This window comes from Saimiri boliviensis, chromosome 5, assembly GCF_048565385.1.
Source record: "Saimiri boliviensis isolate mSaiBol1 chromosome 5, mSaiBol1.pri, whole genome shotgun sequence".
In the NCBI taxonomy this organism is placed as follows: domain Eukaryota; kingdom Metazoa; phylum Chordata; class Mammalia; order Primates; family Cebidae; genus Saimiri; species Saimiri boliviensis.
Genome location: NC_133453.1, coordinates 87,597,256 through 87,614,443, shown reverse-complemented (window position 1 = coordinate 87,614,443; position 17,188 = coordinate 87,597,256). Strand labels below are relative to the sequence as shown.

The window sequence follows — 17,188 nt, the reverse complement described above, 5'->3', positions numbered from 1 at the left end:
ACTAAAGAAGGACAATATTTTAAAATATAATTTAGTTTTATGAAAAACAATGCCTTGTGCTTATTTTTTCTTATTTTGCTGTGGACTATTAGACAATGATCCATTTGTGGACTGGGATTTCAGGATCATTCCCCTTATGAAAATGTTAGTTTGGGCAGAAATGCCTGGAAAAATGTTTGCAGGTTAACGTCAAATGATTATCAGAGCCTATTGAAGCAGCAAAATAATATGTGGCTTACTAACTCACCAGATCCCAACCCACTCCTTGCCTACTCACTAGCAGCTGAAAAAAAGAATGACTTGCTATCCACACTGACCTGTAAGGGGAGGCTTTAAAAGTATAATTCCTACGGGAATATTTATTCATAATCATGCGGTTCCTGAGAACCTGTTAATAAAGTGGTAGCCTCCTCTGTGGACCCACCACAAAGCTTAAAATTGAATCAAGCGAGAACTATTTCTTCTACTGAAAAGGGTAGTTTGGAGTATGTGTAATAAATTAGTCAAAACATTTTCCTAAGAAAACAGCTATAATAGTTCATTTTCTCCTTTCTGTTCATTCCAAGATAACAGTTTACTTACGTCACTGTAGTTTATTCGGTTGAGTTTGGCTAACATAATTTCTGGTGTATCAGGCATGACATGAATAGTTTTCTTGTCATTGTCCCAGGCTTCAGTATATAAGCGCTACATAGAAAAATAAGAAAAAATATTTTGGTGTTCACAGACTTTATTCTTTTGATTATGTGCCAGTCGTCTTTCTTGTATTCAAGGTAGAAATAAAATTATTAAAACTACATGAATTCCTTACCTTTGTTTCTTATTAAAATTCTTTCAAGAATCTAATACTTTAACCGTTAAAGGACTTGTCAGTTATGAAAAGTATAATAGGATTGAAGTATTTAAAATAATTTCTAAGAAAGAGTTATAGCACACATTATTTTTTTAACAACTTACTATTCCAATCAGAAGCACACAGTACTTTTAACATTGGTTTAATATTTTGAGATATCACTAAGTAACTATGGCATTATAGTGGGAAAAATCATTTTAAAAGGTATCATGATTCTTATCATAATCTTTAAACTGCAATAATGCATCAGTATTTTTACAATGTTCTATGGTAACTTTCGGTATCTAACAGTGAGGATCGAAGACTCACCTTATTCATGTTTATAGCATTGCTTTTTGCCAGCACCTGCTCTGGAGTGTCCGTTATACTGGTAAATTTCAGTGTGTCTGGATGCTGACGATAGATATTATCACTAAGTATTTCTGCAGCTCTCTTGGCCCTAACAACTTCCAAGGAACCAATCGGAACCCAGCCAATGCCTTTCATCCATTCAAGGTCTGACTTATACAAATTCTGCAGATGAACAGATAAGAAACACATTTATTAATTAGCATTTCAAATTCATAGTTACAAAATGGGTTATCCTAGAGAAATACAAAAGTACTGAATAGATACGATTCCCAGCATAGTCAGTCACTCACTACACACATTTTTTTTTTTTTTTTTTTTTTTTTTGAGACGGAGTTTTGCTCTTGTTACCCAGGCTGGAGTGCAATGGCGCGATCTCGGCTCACTGCAACCTCTGCCTCCTGGGTTCAGGCAATTCTCCTGCCTCAGCCTCCTGAGTAGCTGGGATTACAGGCATGCGCCACCATGCCCAGCTAATTTTTTGTATTTTTAGTAGAGACGGGGTTTCACTACGTTGACCAGGATGGTCTCGATCTTTTGACCTCGTGATCCACCCGCCTCAGCCTCCCAAAGTGCTGGGATTACAGGCTTGAGCCACCACGCCCGGTCTACACACATTATTGAATCCTAACACTACAAACATTATTGAATACTAAGCGTATTTTTTTTTCCTGAGCATTTTTTGGGTACAGAGGAGTACACCAAGAATGGTTTTTTTTAAAGTAAAAGACATGGTGCTGCCTATGAGAGCAATACAAGATTTTTACACAGGAGCATGCTTTCTTAACCTTGAAAAATGTATTCTAATAGCTCCAAATAAAACCACGTACTCAGACTGATGATGTGTGAGTACTGCAATCAAAAAATTCTCACTGTTATTTCCATCTTCAAAAATCACAAAATTTCAAATGTATAAAGGAAATGTGATGTTGCAGAGATATGTTTGGTATTTACCTAATTGTTCATTTTATTTTACTCTCAATAGGACATGATGAATAAGGATTAGATGACTGGACTGATTTTGAAAAACATGGGAATGACAGAATTTTCCCATTAGTAAGTGTAAAATGTAAATTAAAATAACAGCATAATATGCTTTCCCTCTTACTGTCTCCATACTACCCTCTGCCAACACACACACACACTTTTTACCTCCTTTGCCAAAAGTTTGCAGTGATGTATCTTTAAGGGTTAAATTTCATCCGATTCAGACAAAGGAAGCCTGAATCCCTACGAAGACTTATACCTGTATAGAACTGATAATGTTTACCTTATTTCCTCTCCTACAGACGACTTTTGGAGAAGAAAACAAATTGTAGGTCCTCCAGGGGAAAAGTCCTTTCTGACACTTAATTGTAAATTGTTTGAAATATACAAACAAATTGCACTTCACTGGCACTAGCCAGAACCCGCAGACACGTTTCAGACCCGCTTTAAACACTCAGAGCTAATATCAAGAAAACTCACGTCACTCTGTAGGTCATAGGCTTTCCGTGCATGAATGATGTCATTCTGGTCAGGCAGGCAGATCCATTCATGAAGAGGATGTTTATAGTCCACGTCGCTGACCAAGGTCTGACACTTCTTGGCCAAAACGATACCAAGCATGTCCACTGGGCTGCTGTACCTTGTCTTGTATTTCTCAAATTCTTTCTTGTACTCACGGTCACTCTGCACTTTGGCAATGTGGAGGGACCACATTATCTTGGGGTCATCATGTACTGCTCGGGCACCAATGTGGTGACCCAACTGTTTACGATATGCTTCTTTGTATTTGTACTGAAAGAGAGAATCCAGTAAATAAGAAGGAGGCACAAAAGGCCATTCCCTGTTGTTCTTTCTGTGGTGGTGCTTTCTAGGAAATCTTTAAGGCAACAGCAGTTTCACTGATCATGCTGCTGTGATACTGCATATTGGACTGTTGTGTTCATGGGCACATCCCCACAGAGTAACTTCACAATGGTTGTTTTATATATGCTAGAGAATTATATGTTGGCAAAAAGTGATACAAAATGAATACTGAAATGAAGAACCCAATTACAGTAATAAACCATGACAGTGTCTCAGAAATCCATCATGTGAGTGAGCCTATTTAAGAACATACCTGGGCTGTGTGTTTACATGGATCATTAAAATGTTCTACTGTAGTCTGAGAAATAGTTTCCTCTTCACAGCTGATTTGGGAGAGTTAGTTTAAAAATAAAAAAAATTCTGTTATTTAATAGATGGAGAGTTTCAGTTTTACAAAATGAAAATCCTGGAAATCCATTGTACAACAATATGAATACAATGAACCCTACCAAACAGTATACTTAAAAATGGTTAAGATGGTAAATTTTATATTATATATTTAATCAGAATTTAAAATTTTAAAAACCTATAAAAATGGACAATTTTATTACTCTTGGATTAATTTTTAGGATGTCCAGGCATATGTTTTCATTTTTAGGGTAAAGAAATACTGACTCTGTGCACCCCATGGCAAGAAATCTTTTAATTTTTTTTGCTATCCTATGTTATTTTTCAAGTGATGGAGCAAACTCAGTTAAACCTCCTTCTTTTCCGGCATTTTTGCCTTGGGTATGTTCCAAGGAGACCTTCTGAGATTCTGTGAGTAGTTCAGCATACATACATCTAACTTTAATTGAGGCACTCACTCCTATTGAGCAAAGATCAAAAATACAGAGTCAAATGAGCCACATTCCAGTCTAGACTATGCTTCTGTGGTGATTGTGATCTTAGGCATATTATCTGTATCTCAAGCCTCAATATATTTGCCTATGCACTGAAGGGACTTAAGGTGGATGATGACCAAAGAGATGTCCAGCTGTATTCCCTGTGTGGCTGGCCTGATGGCAAGAAATGTTAGGACTTGATCAACTCTTACATCACTGGCAATATCCCGAGAGGCCTTGGCAGCCACAATGGGAATGGCATCACTTCTCAAGTCATAGCCTTCTTTCTTGGCTTCTTCCATGGCCTGACGATAGAGGCTCTGAGGAAAGAAGAAGTAGCTTTTAAATATAGAATTCACATTCATTCGAGAAATACATTTTTGTCAAAGGAAGACAGACCACTTTTGGATGCAAAACTACACTAGTATATTCAGCCTTAAATCAGAAAAAGAACTCTTGCTTTCTGTTTATCCTTGGATATTTATTTAAATTAAAATTTCATATTCAGCAAGTTTTGACATCACAATCTCTCTTTGCACAAATCTTGTAAATTTCATACATTAAATGAACAGTTCTTAGTGTGTTTAAATTGTTCACTACTTGCTCTTTGCATGCAACAACCAAGAAATGTTGATTTATTTAACTCCAAATTTGAACTGGGAACATTTTTACTAGCAGAGAATAGTATCATATAATAATATATAATAATACTACCACTAGGAGGATGTGTCCATAATAAAATTTAGTGCTGAACTAAGGATGTATCACTCTGTTAATGTTGATTTGCTCCCTCTTTATTATTTCATCAACGGCTGGAAGTTGTTAGCAGACATGAGGGTAGCAGGTATCAAAGATTTAGGAGTCAAAACTGTAAAACAGATAAAAATCTATTAATTAACTTCTTCTGTGAATTGACAAAGCACTGCCACTGTTCAATTTCTGTGGCAGGACAGATGTACATAGAAGACAAAACACAAATGTTACATGGGAATGTCATTTGAGAACCAAATCATCTATACCAATGGTTTTCAGCTCTTTTTGTTTGTGAACCAGTGATGAAAATTTTGACTGATTCTGTATCCTCTTAACAAAAATGTTAAATAACTGCAAATGTCGGTATTCAATAAATCAAAACAAGATAAATATACAGTTTGATAACAATTTTTAAACATAAAAAATAAAAATTTATTTGCTCTCTTAATGAGACATGACTTGTAGGAGCTCATGGTGGCTTGATTGAAAAAGTTTTGTTGGGCAATAATGAATTAAGTTTCCTGGTAAAGTTTTGTGGGCTTTCTGTTGTTATTTTGTTTGTTTTTTGAGAGAGTCTCACTCTGTTGCCCAGGGTAGAGTGCAGTGGCACAATCTTGGCTCACTGCCTCTCAGATTCAAGTGATTCTCATGCCTCAGCCACCCAAGTAGCTGGGATTACAGGTGCATGCCACCACACCCAGCTAATTTTTGTATTTTTAGTAGAGATGAGTGTTGCCATGTTGGCCAGGCTGATCCCAAACTCCTGAACTCAAGAGATCCTTCTGCCTCAGCCTTCCAAATTGCTGGGATTTCAGGCATGAGCCACTGCACCCAGCCATGTTTGGTAGAGTTTGAATACTTTCACACATGCATCACAGTAACTACTAGGATAAGTATAACTTTTTTCTTTTTCTTTTAAAAATGAAATCTTTATATTATTATACTTAAATATTTTAATGTACATCTTCATATTTTAAAACGTATTCTTTCCACTTTTTGCAAAACTTCAAACCTACGGAAAGGTTGCAAGTTCCAACTATCCAACTTATTAACATTTTTGCCATATTTGCCTCCTCTATCTCTTTCTCTTTATGTGTGATGTATTTCTTCATTTTACTTATTATTTTCAATTGTTGAACTAATTAAGAGAAAACTGTATACAACATGGCCTTCATCCTTGAATACTTTATCATGTATCTCCTAAGAATAAAGACATTTTATGTAACCACAATATATGTATCAGACTCAGGAAATTTAACATGGATACAGTATTATTGTCTAGTTCTATTCTCTTTTATTATCAAATATACAGTCAATATTCAAATTTCATCAGTGGTCCCAATAATTTCCTTTATAGCAATGTTGTTTTCCTATCCAAAATTCAATTCAAGAGAATGAGTAGCATTTAGTTCTCTAGTTTCTTTCTTCACGTTCAAACCATGCCTTTTTTGTTTTAACATAGATGAGAGTGACTGTGAAACAAGTGGGATGCCACTCAAACTGTAGGGGCATTCTTGGGCAGGTAATTTAGAAGAGTGTGTGTATGGAAGTTGAAGCTATGTTAACTGATTTGTGTAAAACGACCCATGCCAGATTACCCCTTGGAAGGCCTCTGTGTAACCTCAAGGGTGGTAGCTGAGGTTTGAAAGCAGCTCATCTATATCCAAATACAGCCTTGAGATCAATCTACAATCGAATAGTCTTTAATTTCGCTTTCTCCCTTTCCTTTTACGAGGTTTATTGAGTTAGATAAAGCAGACGCAGTACCAGTAGACAGTTCTGGAAAAAGCTTAGAAACGATGTATGCTTTTAAGGGAAAAACCACAATGATCTATGGTTCTACAAGGCTTTATCATCCCTCTACTGTTCAGTGTATGTTTCACTGCCGAGGCTGTGTAAAGACAAAATCTTAAACGTAAGGAAAATCCCTAAAAAGTGTGTTACAAATAATAAAAACTTTATTTTTATGCCCATTCTCAAATTAGATTGAATTAAGAATACTGGACTAGTATCTGGATTTTGAATATGTTACAGAGGCGTTTAATTAAAAAAAATATTTTTACGACTTAAGACGCTTACCAGGTCATTATTGTGTTTAATAAGTAGGTTATTAAGATGTGCCAGTTTATAGTCTTTTCAAGATGAGATTTTACAAGAAAAGGCTAAAGTAAAAATAAGAATCAATGTAATATCTCTGAGATAAATTCCAGAGGGAATTGTTTTTCTTCAAAATTTCTAGGAATGTTTCTTTTGAAAGTAGAAGGTTAAATACTTCAATTATGTTTTTTTCTTTAAGAATAAATGCCCTTGTTTTAAAAATGGTAGAAGTGGGGAAAAATGTGCTTCAATCATCTCATGGCTTCAGGCCAAAAAATAGAGTTCTTTAATTCTTTCAACATTTAAAAAAGATGCAGTGTTTTGAAGGAGAGCACACTTTTAGCTATCATCAAGGATATATTTTAAAGCTTGTTAAGAAAACTAGAATAGGTAAATGAGAACTTAAGAGGAAAAAGTAGATGGATTTGCTTACTTTTACATTTATGGAATGAAGGTAACATAGGCAATGGGTTGAGAAGAAATTCAGGAGGGCCATTCTGAAATCTAATCTTAGATTCCTCAAGGAATCAATATGATCATTCAATTTTATTTTTATTTATTTGTGTGTATTCATGGGACATGAGTGTGATTTTGCTACATTAATACATTGCACTGTGGTGAAGTCAAAGCCTTCAATGCACAATCATGCAATTTTACAGAAAGTAAATCCAGCTGAAAATTTTAGAATTAAAAACTAGCCCAATTTCCTTGCAGCAGTCTGAAAAAAAAAATCTACCTCAATTCCCCTAATGTAAACAAATGAGAGAGGCTTAAGAGCTTCTTAACAATCTGGAATAGAAATTAACTTCGTCTGCCGAGAAGATAACCCAGTTGAAAAGCTCTGTGGCCAAGAGAAAATGGCTCACTCAAAAGTGACTGAAGCCAAGGCCAATCAAATATTTATAATCAAGCTTGTCAGTTGGTCTGTTTTATAATGCTGGAGAAAACGAAATCATACCCTCTTTATTTTACTGGTCATGATTATTTGATCTAAGCATGCCTCCTCTTGAAGGCTTCATTATTATAAGCAAAAGTAATTAATATGGGTAAAATAATAAATTTGGTCATCTTTAAAATCAGTAAATTTTCTAGTGCTGTCAAACTGAAGAAAACTCTGCATTTCTTTCTAAAAGAAAATGAAGACACATAAACATGTTTAAAAAATTAATAGTCTTCTTGAATCAACCATATAAATTCTTGACTTTGGCAAGAACAATTGAGCAAAACACTATTTATGCAGCAGTATTTCTGGACTGCAAAGATATGCAATGACAAGTTTAGCAAGGCTGGAGATAGTTCATAAAAGAATGTATTTTATTGTTCTCAGGCCGTGTGAAATGAGTGAATTTAAGCATTCTCATTTCAGTTCTTGTAAATAAAACTCAAGTTATTTTGAGCATATTAAATACACCTAATTTTCATGGTGAGTTGAGTGTAAAGGAAAGATGTTAAAGTTTATTAAACAAATATTTTGCACCCGGTTCCACACTGGACATGTTAAATATTTTACCTCGTTTAGTCATTCTTTAAAAATTCTTTAGGATAGGCATTTTAATCCTACTTTACAGATGAGGTAACTGAAGAAAAGAAACTTGCCAAACAAATTTTGAAGCAAGTACTACATTGATTAATAGCAAGAATTATTTTTAATTACAATTATGTTTTAGTCATTAATAGTTGACTTAAGATATTTTCCCCTCCTAAAATGAAGATACTTTTGTGTCTGTCTATCTCTCTCTCTCTCTCTCTCTCTGATCTACCTTTCTATCTACCTATTTTTTAATACAATGATATGTATATTCGAGATAGGGTAAACGGCATAAAAAGCCAACTCAGCTAACTGGCTTACATGAGGATTAAATCCATAATTCTGACATTTTTACATCAGCAAAAATCAATGTGGCCAGACCAAAGAAATAAAACAATCTTACCTCACTATAATTTATTTTATTTTGTCTTGCCAACATGATTTCAGGTGTATCAGGCATAATATGGACTTGTGTCTTGTCTTTGTCCCAGGCTTCTGTGTATAAGCGCTGTGAAGGATAAAAAGGTTAATGAATTAGAAAAACAGTTTGTTGTAAACATGAGTTTTCAGTTGAGAAATCATGACAAAATTGAGAGGCAGCTTTCCTGCTGTCTGTGCATGTGCTGTATGTTAACATTCTTTTCAACCTCTTTGATTTTACAATATACTTATTGTATCAAAATATAAATGTCTACTAAGATATGAAAAGGAAAATATACATGTGGCATATATATATAAAATCAAACACACGTGTGTTTGGTAACCCCCCCCCAACCCCAATTAAATCAAAACCAAGTATTTTCCAAGCATATATTCACATCCATGTTTGTACCATGGCTATATTAACAAAGCCTTCCCACAATTTTATTTCTTTGATGCTGTTTTTTGTTGGTTAATTAACTGCAAATATACCTAGAGACGCTATCTCTAGATTTCTTTTTGATAAATATTATGAAGATTTGCATCTTTCTTTTTTTTCTTTTTTCTTTTTTTAAATGAGACAGAGTTTCATTCACTCTGTTGCCCAGGCTGGAATGCAGTAGCAGAACCATGGCTCACTTCAGCCTCAGCCTCTCCAGGCACAGGTGATCCTCCCACCTCAGCCTCCCAAGTAACTAGGATACAGGTGCACATCACCACACTCAGCTAATTTTTATATTTTTTGAAGAGACAGGGTTTGACATGCTGCCCAGGCTAATCTCCAACTCCTGAGCTCAAGTGATCTGCCACCTCAGCCTCCCAAAAGTGTTGAGATTACAGGTGAGAGCCGCCATGGCTGGCTTGCATCTTTCTTGTTTGTTCTGTGATCACCTACATATGTAGTCAACAAGAAAGAAACCTTCATACCAAACCATTAACTCTTACAGACTTCAAACAATTTGAACCCAAAATAGCTGTCCTATTCTTAACTCTATTTCACAAGAGATGTCAAAGCAGAAATGCTCCCATGTATTGTTATCTGACAGAATAGAGAACTCAACCGAATCACTCTACATGGGATAGCAATTCAACTGGATTAAACAAAAAAGACTAACTTAATTAACAATAGGTATCTTAAATGACACACAGCCCTGACTTATTTTCCCACAAACTGGGGGCTCACCTTATTCATGTTGAGAGCATTGTTCTTGGCCAACACCTGCTCCAGAGAATCAGTGATGCTGGTAAATTTCAGCTTGTCCGGAGGCTGGCGGTAGATGTGATCACTCAGTATTTCTGCAGCTCTCTTGCACTTGACTACGTCCACAGACCCAATGGGGACCCAGCCAATGCCTTTCAGCCACTGGAGATCAGATTTGTAAATGTTCTGGAGAGATTAAACACAAAAGCAGTATTACTAAAGTTGTTTTAACATAATTTCAAAAATGAAAAATTAACACTAGAAAAGTTTAGGTAGTCAAATTTCATGTAGATGTTTTTCAATACAAGAAGGCTGAATTGAATATAGTCTCATGGCATTTCTTTCTCTCCAAAAAAATGTAGGAAGAGGGGCCTAAAAAATGAGCAGAGAGAAGACTGTCATCCCTTATGAGAGTTCTGTCTAATCCTAGACCACTGTCTTAGTATTTCTACGAATTACTATCATGAACACAGTTACCATGGATCTTAAGTACTCACGTCACTCTGGAGGTCATAGGCCTGCCGGGCATGGATGACATCATTCTGGTCGGGCAGGCAGGTCCACTGGTGCAGGTAGTTCTTGTAGTCCACGTCGCTGACTAAGGTCTGGCACTTCTTGGCCAGCACCACTCCCAGCATGTCCACTGGGCTGCTGAACTTGGTCTTCCACTTCTCAAAGTCCTTCTTGTACTCTCTGTCACTCTGGATCTTGGCCACGTGCATGGACCACATCATCTTGGGGTCATCTTTAATGTTCCGGGCTCCGATGTGGTGGCCAAGTTGCTTGCGGTAACCATCTTTATATTTGTACTAAAATAAAGGTGGTCATTTCAAAAATAAAAATGACTAGAAAGGCTTAGAAGTCTCATTAATTTAAAACTTTATTATTTTAAAATTGCTAATTCTTGCACAGAAATGAAAGAATCTGATGATCAGTTTATCTCCCCCTTCTAAATTCTGATTAGACTTTACAGCAGTAATCTAATGGGCAGTAATCTAATGGAAGTCTCATAAATAGCCTAACAGCAACAGTCTAATAGGAATAGTCCAGTGGGAAGGTAAGCCAAACTACATGGTCTTTTGGCTGGTAGACGTTAAGTCCTTGAAAATAAAGGAAGATACACTTTCCAGAAGATCATTTGGTACTGTGTACTGCCGTTTCGTCATCTTGGGCCCATGAAGTTACTAACCCAAAACTCTTATATATGATTTTGAGACTGCTATTCCTGAGTTCACAGATAGTAATTTAACCCTCCACCACTATCCAACATACCCACACTCCTTCCCAAATCTGACTTTGCTGACTTTCACTGGGGCACTGACTCTCTGAAGTGGACTGGATTACATTTCCATCCTACAAGCCCTGCTCTGTTGGAGATCAAATTTGACTGAGGTTTGTCTGGGATTCCTCAAGTGAGAAAATGGAATGTATGTCTACAAATGGAATGTATGTCTACAAAAAAAACCATTTTGTTGTTGGTGGTGGTAAGGGGTAACTGGATATTTTGTATTTCAGATACCACACCACACAAATATTTACAGAAGTCTGAATTTTCAGCTGGGCACAGTGGCTCATGCCTGTAATCCCAGCACTTTGGGAGACCAAGGCAGGCAGATCACCTGAGGTCAGGAGTTCGAGACCAGCTGGCCAGAATGGTGAAACCCTGTCTCTACCAAAAATACAAAAATTTGCCAAGTATGGTGGCAGGTGCCTGTAATCCTAGCTACGCAGGAAGCTGAGGCAGGAGAATCACTTGAAGCAGGGAGGCAGAGGTTGTAGTGAACCAAGATCATGCCATTACACTCCAGCTTGGGTGACAAGAGCGAGTCTCTGAGACTCCATCTTAAAAAAAAAAAGTCTGAATTCTCCACCGAATAACCCACCTTTTTCAGAGATGGCAGGAAGAGAAATGATGTTCACTATTTTGTTGTTTTCCTCATCTTTGTCTTTCTGTTTTCATTTTAAAAGAACTCAAAACAAAGCACTTAAGATAATTTTCCAAAAAAAAAAAAAAAAATGAGCTGGCAAAAACACAGCAAATTTGGGGAAAGGTGGATTTTCCTACACTTGGTTCTATCAGCTCTTTTTTGAGGTTGAACCAATACATGTAACTAAGTTATTTTTTAACACCTCTTCTGCCATTTTCGATTTTCTATAATGCTCCATGCTCAAAATATGGAGATGAATTTCTCACAGATATGAAAAAATGTAGAATCACATCCACTTTTATACTGAATTGAAGTATACTGGTTTAGGTCACCCTCTTCCTCCCTGAGACTCAGATACTTATGAAGTCTTATGAAGCTTAAAATCTACGTTTTTTCAGATGAAAAACATTTATTTGATTTAGAAAAATAAGTCCATAAATGTGCTTAAACTGGCCCCCAAATGTTATAATAGTAATGATTCTCCCTCTTCACTTCATCCATCCAGGTAAATATCAAGGGTGTTGCTACTTACGTCACTGATGATGTCCCTGGAGGCCTTGGCAGCCACGATGGGGATGGCGTCACTTCGCAAGTCGTAGCCTTTCTTTTTCGCTTCTTCATTGGCAAGTTTGTATAGACTCTAAAGAAAGCAAGCCAAAAAGTTCAAGCAAAAGGTTTGACATCAACAATTCAGAGATTATTAAGTGACTTATATAATACAATTTTAAAAAGAATAGGAATTGGAAACAATCCAAGTTTCTGGCAATATATAAAGGAAATCAATTATATTCTACCAAAAATACTATATAGCATTAGAAATAAACAGGACATATCAATGAACATTAATATGTATTGATACATTAATTTATTTTATATTATAAATATGTTATGCATAAATATTATACATATATCAGCATCGATTAATATAATCTAGTAATACAGATTGATGAGCAAAGCAGCAATCCATCTATACCACTAAGTGGAAAAAAATGGCAGAACAATGTTTAATATTATCCATTTATGTGTATAGATATATTTTTATTTCTTTTTTATGACCTACAATTTGTATGACAATCATGTAATATTTTATAATGTTTAAAAGACAAGACAAATTAAAATCTAAAAAATATAGTTAATAACCACAATCACAACTTTCTAAATTTTGTTTATATCATATTAGTAAACCAAGTGTCTATAAAATTGCATTTTACTTTAAAAAAAGTCAATCATCAATACTGTTGATAGAGAACAGTTCTTCCTCATGCCTAAGGTTTTCTTTCTATAGGCAAAGCTCAATTATTTTAACTGTGGCCTTTTCTGTCCCTTTACTTTCTCTGCCTTGGAGAGGTGCAGTGATTTACTGATGTATCTGATTGGTAGGGATGGAATTAGTGGGCATGCTTGGCTCAGCCCTGCCCTTCTCCCTCTAGGAAGGAGCCTGGTATCCTCCTCTGTTTCTGTTTTCTAAGCAGAGCCTCACCTCTAAGTGGGGAGAATCAGGGCAGATCGTCTGCTCCAGAACAGCCTGTGCCTGGTAGGAAACCTAATTCTGATGTTCAGTTAGCATGCTTATTGGGCTCTCATACAAATGGACCCTTTAGCCTAACTTTAGTAGTTTTTTTGTTTTGTTTTGTTTTGTTTTTGTTTTTTTGAGAGGGAGTTTTACTCTTGTTGCCCAGGCTGGAGTACAATGGTATAATCTCAGCTCACTGCAACCTCTGCCTCATGGGTTCAAGTGATTCTCCTGAGTGGCTGGGATTACAGGCATGCACCACTAAACCCAGCTAATCTTTGTATTTTTAGTAGAGAAGGGGTTTCTCCATGTTGGTCAGGCTAGTCTCGAACTCCCAACCTCAGATGATCTGCCTGCCTTGGCCTCCCAAAGTGTTGGGATTACAGGCGTGAGCCACCATGCCCAGCCATGTTAGTAGTTTTTTAAAAAGTGAGATTTTGACTTCTATTTCTACTCCTTTTATTTATTAATTTTACTCAGGGCCCAGGTAGGGAAGAGATGTGTGTTATTAGAGGCCTCCTTGGGAGGGGTGGCACATTTAGTAAATAAACATATAGCACACCCAGTAGAACTTGATTTTCAGATAAACAACAAATAATGTTTTGGTGGAAATAATGGGCCAGTATTTTATCTGACAATCCTAAGAAATGTCTAAAATACTACTTAGTCCCACTGACTCACATTGGAAATCGCCATGAACAGAAAAGACAATGCGACTTCAATTTGCCAGTAGAATCTCATATAATATTCAACCCAGAGATGAAAGGTTGGATGGGCAGAGTATTAAGTGAAAGACCCACATGCATGGTGATAGCTGAGGCCCAAGAATCTCCATAAAACTAATATAGACAAACAACCACAACACTACAATGTAGCACCATGGATTTTGGCCCCACCTCACTGTAGTTGATTTTGTTCTGCCTTGCCAACATAATCTCTGGTGTATCTGGCATTATGTGAATTTGAGTCTTGTCTTTGTCCCAGGCCTCTGTATATAAACGCTATAAAAGAAGATAAGATGTTGATTAAAATCATTTGAAATAGAAATGACAAAAAGTTCATGTAAAACTGTTATTAAGGACCTAATGAGGAAAAATAAGCCAGACTTGAACAGAAAGTATTCCACTGGAAGCATGAGTCTTATTACTAGTTATCAAGATTGAAACTGGGAATAATTGAAGTTATTTAGAGGATTTCAAGCATGTAATTTAAAAAGCAAATTCAACCCCATGGCTTCATAGATAATTTCACTCCATTAGTCATTAAAGTTTAATAACATCTTCTGGCATCTTGCAGAAGCTTGAGGCAGCTGGGGCTCACCTTGTTCATGTTGAGGGCATTGTTCTTGGCCAGCACCTGCTCCAGAGAATCAGTCACGCTAGTGAATTTCAGCTTGTCTGGAGGTTGGCGGTAGATGTTATCACTCAGTATTTCTGCAGCTCTCTTGCACTTGACCACATCCAGAGACCCAATGGGGACCCAGCCAATGCCTTTCAGCCACTGGAGATCTGACTTGTAAATATTCTGAGAAGAGGAAAAAAGTCAAAAACTCTTCATCAAGATCAAAATATTTTGGGTAAATATGCAAACAGAATCAGTAATAAAGTGCAATTCTGTTTTCTATTTAGAAAACACAATTCTAGAAGAATTATGCTCATAAATGACCCAGAAATATCTTCTAGCTGTAATAAAAACTTATCAAATGTCTCAGGTTATTAGGAGAGGAGTGATCTCAAGTAATATCTTCTGTCAGTTGGTTCAGTGAATGTTATCATAATTGTAACGTGTCTATGCAGGGAAGAATACCAACCCAGACTGACAGAAACCACACACACATCCAACAACAGGCTCTTAGTGAATCAATTTTACACCTAGCTAAATGAAATGAACACTCCAAAGCCATTAAAAGCTTCACTGTTTAAGAATATTGATGACATGTAGAAATGTCATTAATACAATATGAAATTTTAAAGTAGCACATAAAACAGTGTCAGTAGATAAATTACACCAATAAGAGTGGGGTTTTCTAGTGTTTGGATTGTGTTGGATTATTATTCCCTTTGATGTATTCTTCTGTATATTTCAAAATACCCGTAATGCCTTTAAAAGCACAGTTAAAATATAACAGTGATGTAGAACCACTGAAACCCTGAGGCAGATCTTCAACAGCTGTAACTCTGTCCAAGATTCAGGGCAATAAATACATATTTAATTGTTCATCTATTAAATGAACAGTTTCATTACGCAGGGTCCCTGTCTTTTCCTAACCAAGTCCTCAGGATGGAAGCACAGTCACCTATATAGAATCAAGTTGCCATATTTTTAGTTCTCATTTTATTTTAAAACATTTTTTTGCTAAAGATTTTTATGTACCCATTAAGTACTCATAACTACATCACAGTCATAGTACTGGATCTTTGCTTGGCTCATTAGAAAGATTTCCCCTGTCACAGCAACTAAGTAGAAAATAAAAAACTCCTATTTTGTAGTCTAGATAAAAAAAAAAAACCTATTGGAATTGGCCTGTGCTAACTAGTTATTGCCCGATAAATAAAAATAGCAAGAGTGAAAACAGGACGGGTACGGTGGCCCATGCCTGTAATTCTAGCATTCTGGGATGCTGAGGTGAGCGGATCACCTGAGGTTAGGAGTTTGAGACCAGCCTGGCCAACATAGCGAAACCCCCATCTCCACTAAAAATACAAAAAATTAGTGGGGCATGGTGCTGGCGGTCTGTAATTCCAGCTACAGAAAAGCTGAGGCATGAGAATCACTTGAACCCAGGAGGCGGAGGTTTCAGTGAGCAGAGATCACGCCACTGCACTCCAGCCTAGGCAACGGAGCGAGACTCTGTCTCAAATAAATAAATAAAAATAAAAACAAGGCCGGGAGCGGTGGCTCACGCCTGTAATCCCAGCACTTTGGGAGACCGAGGCGGGTGGATCACGAGGTCAAGAGATCGAGACCATCCTGGTCAACATGGTGAAACCCCGTCTCTACTAAAAATACAAAAAATCAGCTGGGCATGGTGGCGTGTGCCTGTGATCCCAGCTACTCAGGAGGCTGAGGCAGGAGAATTGCCTGAACCCAGGAGGCAGAGGTTGCAGTGAGCTGAGATCGTGCCATTGCACTCCAGCCTGGGTAACAAGAGTGAAACTCCGTCTCAAAATAAAATAAAATAAAATAAAAACAATAACACTTTATACCTCTGGAATGCTTTTTAACTTCCAAATACTTCCCACAGTATGAAGTTCATATTGAAGGGTGAGGAAAGCAATCCAGAGAAGGTACTCAGCAAATAGACAGATGGCAAGCAATCTGTCAATGTTGTCATTGTATGGGTGACATCAACCCTCTTAAACTATCTTTTACATGCAGGCAAAGCCTTTCTTTTTGGAAATAATTGCTAAACACAGGGTTCTGTATGTCAAAAGCTACAGAACAGACGTGGGAGTTTTCTCAGGTAGGCTGTAAGGTTTTAGGAACAACCAATTAATGTATAATTATTACTAACTAGTTTTAGTCACCAAAACTTGCTAGTGCTTTAATTCCTTCAAAGTTTATAAAGTTCAGAGTGCAGGAAATGTGCCTCTCACATCCAGATTTGAGATAGTGCATCTGCTTCCGGTAGGTAGTAGGTTCTGTCATTACCATGTGGCTCCTCCATAGAGAGCCATGCTAGGAGGAAGTTTTTGTCAAACAGTCCAGTAGTGTACAGACACAGAGACTTCTTTTATTTCATAAGCATAATATTTAGCACTGCAGTAGGCAGAATTCAATAATTTGTTTTGCAAAGAAGCCAAAAACAAATTCCAAAGTAATTTCTTTTTAAAATAAAAACATTTCTTCCCTCCTTAAAAGAATAAAATAAA

General features: G+C 36.7%; 1 protein-coding gene across 1 annotated transcript in view; it reads right to left on the bottom strand.

Annotated features, from left to right (window-relative positions):
• Nucleotides 1-17,188, bottom strand: part of NEB (nebulin) — a 221,979-nt gene that overhangs the window by 108,512 nt on the left and 96,279 nt on the right. The window contains 10 exon segments of the mRNA XM_074399695.1: nucleotides 583-687; nucleotides 1,163-1,366; nucleotides 2,669-2,980; nucleotides 4,089-4,196; nucleotides 8,658-8,762; nucleotides 9,858-10,061; nucleotides 10,373-10,684; nucleotides 12,336-12,443; nucleotides 14,213-14,317; nucleotides 14,637-14,840. Of these exon segments, the coding sequence (XP_074255796.1) occupies nucleotides 583-687; nucleotides 1,163-1,366; nucleotides 2,669-2,980; nucleotides 4,089-4,196; nucleotides 8,658-8,762; nucleotides 9,858-10,061; nucleotides 10,373-10,684; nucleotides 12,336-12,443; nucleotides 14,213-14,317; nucleotides 14,637-14,840 (1,767 nt within the window).